Below are 10,552 nucleotides of genomic sequence, written 5' to 3'. Positions count from 1 at the left end.
GCCCCCACTGGGGCTTTATTTTAGGGGGGGGGGGGGAAGCCCTTATTGCCTCATTATTTTTTTTTAAGGAAAAAGCCTCCCTTTTTTTTTATTTTAAGAAAAAAGTCCTCATTCCTTATTTACCTATTATTTTTTTTCCCCTCAGGAAAAAAGCCCTTATCTGGTTTGGCTTTTTTCCCCCAAAAAAAGCCTTTATTCCCTGTTTCTTTCAGAAAAAAAAGCCCTTACCACCTGCCTTTTTTTTTTGCCCCACTAAGAAGTCTTTATTCCCTGTTTTCTTTCACACAAATGCCCCCTATTCTTTTTCACCAAAAAGCCCTTATTACCTTCTTTTTTTTTTTTTCTCCCAGAAAAAAAAAGCCCTTATCCCAATTTTCTTCGAAGAAAAAGCCCTTATCACTCCTTTTTTAGGAAATTAATTCCTGTTTTTTCACCAACCCCCAATATCGCCTTTCTTTTTCAGCAAAAACCCCTTGTTAGCTGCTTTTCTTTCAGAAAAAAAAAAACTCATTTATTTTTTTCTTTCAGAAAAAAAGCCCTTATTACCTGTTTTTCTTTCCAGCCAAACCTCATTATTCCCTGTTTTTCACCAAAGTGCCCTTATTCCCTGTTTCTTTAAGGGAAAAAAAGCGCCCAAATTTCCTGGTTTTACCAAAAAAGCCCTTATTACCTGTTTTTTCCATTAAAAAAACCCTTATCACCTGTTTTTTTTGGTTGTTTTTTGTTTGGTTTGGGTTTTTTAGCAAAGAGCCCTCTTCGGGGGGGGATGTGTTCCAGCAGAAGCCCTAATTTCCTGGGTTTTTTCACCAAAAAAGCCCGTATTACCCATTTGGGTTTGAGCATAAAGTTCTTATTCTCAGATTGGGCGGAGGTTTTTTTTTAAGAAAAAACCTTGTTCCCTATGGTTTTGGGTTTTTTTAAAAAAAAAACACCCCGCAATACTTCCCACCTGTTCATGATGCAAAATGCTGTTATTCCCTGTTGTTTTGGGAGGGTTAAAATGATATAATTAATTTTATTATATAATTATAATTTTGTTATATAATTAATTATATAACCAAATTAATTATTCTGTTTTTTAAAAGCCCATATTCGTTTGGTTCGTGGTTTTTTTTTCCTTAAGAAGAAAAAAAGCTCTTTTCAACCTGTTTGGGGTTGTGGTTTTTTTTTTTTTTCAGGAAAAAGCCCTTTGTCATTCATGTTTTTATAGCATTAAAAAGCCCATAATACCTGGGTTTTGGTTTGTGGTATTTGGGGTTTTTCTCCCCCCAGGGAAAAAAAACCCAACCACCTTATTTCCTGTTTTCTCAGAGAAAGAAAAAAAAAAAAAAAGCCCTCGTCTCTTCTGTTTTCACCAAAAAAAAAAAAAATCCTATCAGCTGTTTCTCACCAACCCCCTTTTATCTGGTTATTTTTTTTTCTTTTCAGAAAAAGCCCTTATTACCTGTATTTTTTAAGAAAAAAAAACAATTTTTTTTTAGGAAACAGCCACACATCTGGGTGTGTTTTTTCTTAAAAATAATTTAAAAAAAAAAAAAAGCCCTTATTACCTTTTCTAACTGGTTTTGTTTGGTTTTTTTTAAAGAAAAACCCTTACTGCCTAGGAGTTTTTAATCAAAAAGCCCTTAAAACCTGTTTTGTTTTCACCAAAAATCCCTTATTCCTCATTTTCTGTGCAGAAAAAGCCCATATTCCCCATTTTTTTCCAGCAAAAGACTCTTATTTCTATTTCCCTCCACAACAAAAGCCCTTAGTACCTGGTTTTTAAGACATTTTACTGCAAGTTTCTGCAGCAACAGAAGATTTCTTTCCAGTGGAGTTTTTTTCAGGACTTTCTACTGCAATTTCTGCATCCAAAAAAACCTTTTCCCCCTTTTTTTCCCCCCTAGAAGTTTTTATTGCAGGTTTCTGCTGCAAAATGCCCTTATTTCCTGATTTTTGGGGGCACTCTTCTACTACAATTTCTGCAGTAAACCCCCTTTGTTATGTGCTTTAAAAAAAAAAAACAAAAAACCCCCCACAAAAAACCAAACCCCACACTTTCTATTGCAATTTCTGCAGCAAAAAGCCTTTATTCCCCATTTTTATTTTTCAAGACTTTGTAACTGTACATTTCTGCAAGGAAAAAAAAAACACCCTTATTCTCTAATTTCTAATTTTCAGAAACTTCTATTGCAATTTCTGCAGCAAAACTTATTTCCTCGTTTCTTCAGAACTTTCCACTGTGCGTTTCTGCAGCGAAAAATGTTATTCCCTATTTTTTATTTTTTCAGAACATTCTACAGCAGGTTTTTTCAGTCAAAAACCCCCTCATTCCTTGGTTTTTTTTGCAGAACTTCCTATTGCAAGTTTCTGCACCCAAAAAAGAAGCAGCCTTATTTCTTGGTTTGGTTTTTTTTTTGTTGTTGCAGAAATTTCTACTATAATTTCTGCAGCCAAAAAAACCCTCCCCGAAACCCCTTTTTCCCTGCTTTTCCCAGGTCTTTCCACCGCAACTTTCCGCGGCAAGGAATTCTTCACCGTCTTCTTGCAGAATGACGACGAAGGCACCCACGCCAACACCCAGCTCCTCTTCACGGCTTACTTTGACTCCACCACAGTGACGGTGACAGTGCACGGTGGCACCTTCACCGACACCATCACCCTTGGGAAAGACGAGACGGTTTCTCTCCACATCCCTGGGAACATGGAGCTTGTCGGCAGCCAGCTTTCGGATAAAGCCATCTTGATTCAGTCCACCAAGGAGATCTCTGTGGTCTCCGTCAACTCCAAAAGTTACACCATGGGTGCCACCACCGTTTTGCCTGTAGATTGGTTGGGCAACAAGTATTACGTGGTGACGCCAGAGGACACCAAGAAAGAAGGCTTGAAGGAGTTCGTTGTGGCAGCCGGGAAGACTTCGGCCACCGTTTCCATCAACATCAAGGGCAAGCTTTATTACAGAAGGAGGAATTACTCCCCTGGGTCGACTCTCCGCATCTTCTTGAACCCCTACCACAGCCTCCAACTGCAAAGCAGCTATGATTTGTCTGGCACTGAGATCACGTCGGACAATGCTGTTGCCGTCCTCAGTGGACACACCTGCGTGAAGGTGCACACAGGCTGCGACTACGTGGTTGAGCAGCTTCTGCCTGTCGCCGCATGGGGGAAAGCCTATGTCGTCCCCCCCAACCCCCTGCAGAAGGTCGCCGACTTTGCCTACGTTGTGGCAGCCGAGAAAGCCTCCATCACCTACAACAGGGGTAATTCGGCTGTCACCGTCGACATTGCGGCCAGGGAGGTCCGCAAGTTTGAGATTAGCCAAAATTCACCTCTTTACGTGAGCGCTTCGGCTGCGATTCAGGTGGTTTTCTTCTTCACTGGTGCCAAGGGCTCGCTTACGCAAGATCCCTTCCTACTCAACATCCCACCCATCTCCACCTACTGCACGTCCTACCGGGTCAGCAGCTTGGATGACTATGAGAACCACGTGGTCCTCATCGCCCGTAACGCGGATGCCAGCACCACCACACTCAACCAGAAGATGGAGAGGACCATGTTCTGGCAAGCAATTCCTGGCACAGATTTCTCCTGGGCCACTGTCACCATGAGCAAGCCGTCGGAAATCCAGAGCGCTGAGCACCCGGAGACGCCCCTCGGGCTCCTGGTCTTCGGCTTCCAGAATTATGTCGGTTACGGTTTCGCTGGTCTTTGTGCCACGAGTAAGTAGGAACAACATATGGTTGCGTCTTGCCAATGGCTGGGTCTTCTCCATGGTTGCCATCCATGTTTTTTTCCCTTTTTCTGTAGCTTCTCCTCCACTTCCCCACGATGACCTGGACTGCAACGAGAACTGCAAGGTGGGGGAGGGACAAGAAACTGCCTCGACCTGCTGGGCCACCGGTGATCCCCACTACCAAACCTTCGATGGGAAAGCTTTCGATTTCATGGGCACATGCACCTACACCTTGACCAAGACCTGCGATCCGGATCCGACCCTGCCCGTCTTCAGCGTCGAGGCCAAAAACGAACACAGGGGTAACCCGAAAGTCTCCTACATCGGCTCCGTGACCATCCGCATCTATGACATTACCATTGCTGTGGTCAGGTCCGAGAACGGGATCGTGAGGGTATGCAAGAAAAATAATTACCAAATCCAAAGCAGTATTATGGTATTTCACTGGAATAACATATTTAATGATGAACTTAAGGGTCTTTTCCAACCTAAATGATTCTGTGATTCAGATACTGCATGGTCATCTCTTGCAAGAAGATACCTCAAAGCTCAACAAACTCCATTTTTTGCCCCGTGTTTGATGTTATTTGTTTGTTTTTCATGTTTTTTTTTTCTCCTCCAGGTGAACAACCATCGCTCCCGCCTCCCCATCTCTCTTGCCCAAGGGAAACTCCAGCTGCAGCAGAAGGGCAAGTCCGTGCAGATTAAAACCGACTTCAACCTGAAGATCCTCTATGACTGGGATGACCACGTGGTGGTGAAGCTCCCCAGTATGCTCTCCGGCAAAGTGTGCGGGATGTGCGGCAACAGCAACGGCGAACCCCAGGATGATTCCCTCATGCCTGATGGCAACCTGGCACAGGACGTCATGGAGCTGGGCCAGAGCTGGAGGGTGGCCAACGAGATCCGTCAGTGCTGGGACAGCTGCAGCGGGGTCTGTAGACGTTGCCAATGGGACGAGGCAGAGAAGTACAAGGGGGAGACGTCGTGCGGGTTGCTCACCCAACACCTGGGGCCCTTCGAGCGCTGCCATGCCACCGTCAACCCCAACATCTACCTGAAAAACTGTGTCTACGACCTCTGTGTGAACGATGGGCTCCACACCATGCTGTGCCAAGCCCTCAAAGCCTACGCGGACACCTGCCAGGAGGAGGGAATCACCGTTTCTGACTGGAGGACACTGGCACATTGTCGTGAGTATCTCCTGGTTGACAGAAAATCCTCCCCCTGCGTGGGCAGGGCACTGTGACCTTAATTAAGGTGGGTGTAATTAAGGGGTGATGGGATGGGAATGAGCAGAAAACAGGCACAAAAGGGAAATTGCACCAACGGGGATGTTCATCTCTCCTTAACGCTCTTGATCTCCCAAACGAGGTGGAGCAGGGTCATTTTGAGTTAGGCTGCACAAAGCTGGGCCTGAAAGGGCTATGGGTCCCAAGCATGCAGATTCATGGGCTGGAAACGGTTCTTGCAGTAAGTCCAAGCAGAAAGCCCAAAAAGTCCATGCAGACTCCAGGAAATCCATGGCAACTCCAGAAAGTCTATGTAGAAAGTCCGGAAAGTCCATGCAGAAAGCCTGCGTAGAAACTCCAGAAAGTCCAGGTCCCAAAAGTCCAAGCAGAAAGTCCAAAGAGTCTGTGCAGACTCCCAAAAGTCTCTGCTGAAAGTCCAGAAAGTCCATGCAGGCTCCAGAAGCATGTCCATGGAGACTCCCAAAAACCCATGCAGAAGGTGCAGGGAGTCCATGGAGACTCAGAAAAGTCCCAGTAGACAGTCCAGGAAGTCCAAGTCCCAAAAGTCCATGCAGAAAGTCCGTTCAGAAGGCACAGAGTTCTTTGAGACTCTGAAAAGTCTCTGCTGAAAGTCCAGGGAGTCCATGCAGACTTCAGCAAGTGCATTCAGAAGATCCATATAGAAGGTCTGGAAAGTCCATGGAGACTCTAGAAAGTACATGTAAAACTCCAGAAAGCCCACACAGGTTTCCTTAGCACTCTGCTGCACCTTCTTATGGCCAAGGAGCGTTATCCCCACCATGACCGCGGTGTCCCATCCCTTTGACAGCTCTCTCCTGCCCAAAGAACAGCAATTACACCACGTGCGGCACTGCCTGCCCCGCCACCTGCAACAACAGGGCAATGCCCGCTGACTGCAATGCCTCGGCCTGCGTGGAGACCTGCGAGTGCCAGGAGGGCTTCGTGTTCGACGCCAACGAGTGCATCCCCCAGGACGAGTGCGGCTGCGTCTTCGAGGGCCGCCTCCACGGTCTCCATGAGGAGTTTTGGGGTGACAGCACCTGCACCAAACGCTGCGTCTGCGATGCAGAATCACGGAGGGCCATATGCAGTTCAGCCAGCTGCCGTGCTGGGGAAGAATGCCGGGTGGAGGACGGCATCCAGGATTGCTATCCCAAGAGCTATGGGACCTGCGCAGCGGTCGGTGCCACCCACTACGAGAGCTTCGATGGCGGGAAGTTCATCTTCCAGGGCACATGCATGTACCAGTTCACTGGGTTGTGCAAGAAGAGCCAAGGTCTGGTGGACTTCCAGGTGCTGGTGCAGAATGGCCACTGGGATGACAAATTTCTGTCCTCCATCGCTCTTGTGACGGTCAAAGTCTACAGCAAAAACATTGTGATCCGCCAGGAACACCCCGGCAAAATCATGGTGAGTTTAGCAAATGTTTCTTTATCTGATCTCCACATTCTTCACTTGCTGCTCCTCGCCCCAACCTCCTTGTCCCATGTCTTTTCTTCCACCCTCACTCCTCTATTTTTTTTCTGTATTGGGTAAGGCTGAATATTTTTCTCCAACCACACCGCTGAGATGCAGAGCTACCAGGTTCGTTTGCCCCACGATGAGATTTAATTGCCTAAATATAAGGATCTCCACCTGAAGCGGGAGATTGGTGCATGATATAAGCCGTGGAGCCTCAGGCACGGTTCACCTCAAAGCTGGTGGGCATCTGTATTTGGGGCAGATGATTAAATCTGGAAAGCCTTCATCTCCATAATTCGGGTGCTTTGGCTGGAGCCCAGGTTGCAGGTGACGTGAAAACACAACTTGCCTTTACTGTTGGATACCAAATTTTATTTTTTCTTTTTCGCTTTTGTCCCCAGATCAATGACCAGTTGGTCAACCTACCGTATCTCCACAGAGATAGGAAGATCTCCATCTACAGAGGTGGGCAGGAAGTGGTGGTAGAGGCAGACTTTGGCCTCACTGTCACCTACGACTGGCAAAGCCAAGTCACCGTGTCAGTGCCCAGCACTTACGCAACCACCCTGTGTGGCCTCTGCGGGAACTACAACGGGAATGTGGGCGATGAGATGATGATGAAGAACGGCCAAGTGACATCAAACCCAGACACCTTCGGGCACAGCTGGAAGGTGACCGACATCCCGGGTTGCGTGGAGCTGTCGAAGGTAGAATGCTCTGCCAACACAGTGGCTCTGCAGCACCAGGAGGTCTCGAAGACAGGGTGTGGGATCATCTCGGAAGTGGATGGACCCTTTGGAGCTTGCCACGCTCATGTGGATGCCTTCAAATACTTCCAAAATTGCATGCATGATTTTTGCCTCTTCCCGGACCAGGAAGATGCGATATGCCTGATCATCGCCCACTACGCCTCTGCTTGCCAGGCTGCTGGCGTGACCATCGGGAGATGGAGGACGGACGATTTCTGCAGTGAGTTGGGCTAATTGGCGGGTTTTTTGCTTCATGAGGGGTCACGAGCATCCAAGGAAACCCCAGTCCTGGGCCAAATTCATGTGGGGACAAGCCAGAGGTGGGAATCATCTCACTTAGTGGTGCTTTATCCCACCCAAAGTCTGGGTTGGTCCCATCATCTCTGTTTACAGCCAATGCCAGAAACAAACCCTTCCAGGGAAGACGATGTCTCATCCAGCTACGATGGGTCAAATAATTTAGCCCCAATAAGCACCAATTGCTTTGCATTGGCTAAAACGAGAGTGAGGGCTAATTGCCTGGATCGCTTAGAGAGCAAAACACGTAAGATGCACCAAAAATATCTAAATTAGGGGAGAGGGACCTGCCCTGGAAGTTGACTGGGGACCCAACGTGGGAGCGATTCTCTTGCTTGAGGGAACGTCCTCGTTTCCCCCCGGAACGATGGGGGAAACCAGGTGGTTCAGGGGCCAAAAACCTCAGAAGGGTTGAAATGTCCCTTATGGACACCCCTTCTTCCCTCATCATGTCCACAGGGAACAAGAGGTGAGACTTAGCCATGAAGCAATTGGGTAAAAAAAAAAAAAAATCTACATCTGGTGAACCTCATCACCGGGCACAACTGTGTCCCTGATTGCAGGAAAATTGCAGGATCTGGCCTGTAATTTCCTTGCTCCTGACGAATCTCCTTGTCTCGTGACAGGTATTTCGTGTCCTGCAAACAGCCACTACGAGATCTGCACCCAGGGCTGCAGCCAGAGCTGCAGCAGCATCTACACCCCGGTGAAATGCTCGGAGCGGTGCAGGGAGGGCTGCGTGTGCAATGAAAACTTCGTGTTTAGCGGCGACGAGTGCGTCCCCATGTCCCGGTGCGGATGCCTCTATCAGGACTTCTACTACAAGGTGGAGGAGACCTTCTTCCCCACCAAGCAGGAGAAATGTCAGTGCCAGGCTGGCGGCACTGTGGTCTGCGAAAAAATTTCTTGTCCCGGAGGCAGTGAAGGCAAAGTCGTCGATGGCGTCTTCCAATGCCTGTCTGCCACGCTTGGGTCCTGTGTGGCCACTGGTGACAGCAGCTATATGTCCTTCGATGGAATGGCTTTCAACATCACGGGCACCTGCTCCTACATCCTCACTGAGACCTGCGCCGGTGACAATGTCAAGCCATTTGTTGTGGAAATCAAGAAGGACGCCCGGCAGAAGAGGAAGGTCTCCGGCATCCACGCGTTGTCCGTTGAAGTCTATGGGCTCACGTTGACCTTGACGCGAGGCAAGAGGGGAGCTGTCATGGTAAGGCGGTACCTCTTTCTAGGCGCAAACATGCTGGTGACAAAATCTGTGGGCTCATGTTGACTTTGCCATGAGGCAGGAGGGAAACAGCCATAGCGGGTCCATGCTTGATGGTCCACCTCTCTTAGGATGCAAACATGCTGGTGTCAAAGTCTATAGGCCCATGTTGACCTTGACACAAGGCGAGAGGGCAACCATCACAGTAAGTCTGTGCTTTGTGGTCCGTCTTTTTGAGTGCAAACATTTTGGTGACAATGTCTACAGGCTCATGTTGACCTTGGTGTGAGGCAACAAGGGACCTGTCGTGGTGGATCGTGAAGCATAGCTGTACCTCTTTTTGGTTGCAAGCATGCTGGTGTCAAAGTCTACAGGCTCACGTTGACCCTGGCGTGAAGCAAGAGCTGCATGGCCACAGTAAGGCCATGTTTTGTGGTCCACCTCCTCAGGTGTGAACATGGGAGCCCAAAAATTGTTTTTGCTTGATGAAGGGAAGACCTCACTCCTATGTCCAAGACAAAGCCATGCTCATCCCCACTTTGCCTTCCATTTTCAAAGTGGGAGCCATAAATTCATTAGAAGGTTGGTTGGAAGGTGTTTCCCCCAATGTTTTTTGCTCCTACCTCCATAGCCGCCTCCTTGTAGCGTCCTTGAGGCTCACTGGAGGATTTCTCTCTCCCTGTCCCAGGTGGACTCCATATCCCACCACCTCCCGGCCATCCTGAGCAAGGGACGGGTCCTGGTGCACCAACATGGGATGGGCGTCCTGCTTCAGACTGACTTTGGCCTCGTCGTACGCTTTGACCTCCTCCACCACGTGACGGTCACAGTCCCGCAGAGCTACCAGGGCCACCTCTGTGGGCTCTGTGGCAACTACAACGGGCAACAGAACGATGATTTCCTCCTCCCCAATGGCCAACAGGCCCCCAACGCGATGGTCTTCGGCTCTGCTTGGAAAACGACTGATGCGTCCTGCAGCGACAGCTGCCCCAAGGATGACTGCCCCGTCTGCACGGAGGAGAAGACGGTTGTCCTGCAGAAACCCAACTACTGCGGCATCCTCACGGTCCCGAAGGGCCCCTTTGACTCCTGCCACCACCTCATCAACCCAGCCCTGTATTTCCAAGCCTGCCTCCACGACCTTTGCCTCGCTGAGGGGGACACCCACGTCCTCTGCCAGAGCATCCAGAGCTACGCCACCGCTTGCCAAGACGCCGGTGTCGTCATTGAGGCTTGGAGAAGACCATCCTTCTGCCGTAAGTGGGGGTCGCGGGTGGGAAGCATCCTCCATGGCCGGGAAGTCACAACTCCTTGGGGTTAACTGAAAAATAGGCAGGGCTTTACAATTTATTTCTAAGGGATGCTGGGGCCGGGTGTCTGTGCTGACCACCCTTGATGCATGGGGTGACGCAAACGGTGCCGTTGGGTTGGGAGCCCAGGGTGGAGAGGACGATGATGGCATGGAAATAATTGCACCTGGGAAAAGCCAGCGCAAGGGGGTGCAATTTCATTGGCCTTTTGGATAAATGAGAAAAGCCAACGCAGGCGCCAGCCGGGTGTGTTTTCATCCATGTTTTGGGCAAGCAGGAGAAGCCAACGCAAGTGCCATCCAGGTGGATTTTCGTTGGCATTTTGGGCAAGTGGGAAAAGCCAACAGAAGCACCAGCCAGGCACATTTTCATTGGTGTTGAAGTGCAAATGCGAAAAGCCAAGGCAAGCGCCAGCGGAGTGAACTTTCATTGATGCTGGGGGCAAATGGGAAAAGCCAACACCAAGGAAAATCCACCTCGTTGGTGCTTGTGTTGGCTTTTCCCACTTGTCCCCAACACCAAGCACCTACGGGTTGCGTTTTCATCAACGTTCAGGC

The 10,552-nt window shown here is 48.9% G+C and overlaps 1 protein-coding gene across 1 annotated transcript in view; it reads left to right on the top strand.

Moving 5' to 3' along the window:
* Positions 1-10,552, top strand: part of LOC103926307 (IgGFc-binding protein-like) — a 36,054-nt gene that overhangs the window by 846 nt on the left and 24,656 nt on the right. The window contains exons 2-8 of the mRNA XM_009335171.1: positions 2,481-3,701; positions 3,790-4,109; positions 4,338-4,908; positions 5,777-6,378; positions 6,831-7,398; positions 8,102-8,688; positions 9,374-9,941. Coding sequence (XP_009333446.1) covers positions 2,481-3,701; positions 3,790-4,109; positions 4,338-4,908; positions 5,777-6,378; positions 6,831-7,398; positions 8,102-8,688; positions 9,374-9,941 — 4,437 coding nt within the window. The remainder of the gene's footprint in view (positions 1-2,480; positions 3,702-3,789; positions 4,110-4,337; positions 4,909-5,776; positions 6,379-6,830; positions 7,399-8,101; positions 8,689-9,373; positions 9,942-10,552) is intronic.

The sequence above is a fragment of the Pygoscelis adeliae genome, unplaced genomic scaffold, assembly GCF_000699105.1.
Source record: "Pygoscelis adeliae isolate BGI_AS28 unplaced genomic scaffold, ASM69910v1 Scaffold70, whole genome shotgun sequence".
NCBI lineage: Eukaryota > Metazoa > Chordata > Aves > Sphenisciformes > Spheniscidae > Pygoscelis > Pygoscelis adeliae.
The sequence above is the reverse complement of the archived record's forward strand: the minus strand, read 5'-3'. Positions and strand labels throughout refer to the sequence as shown.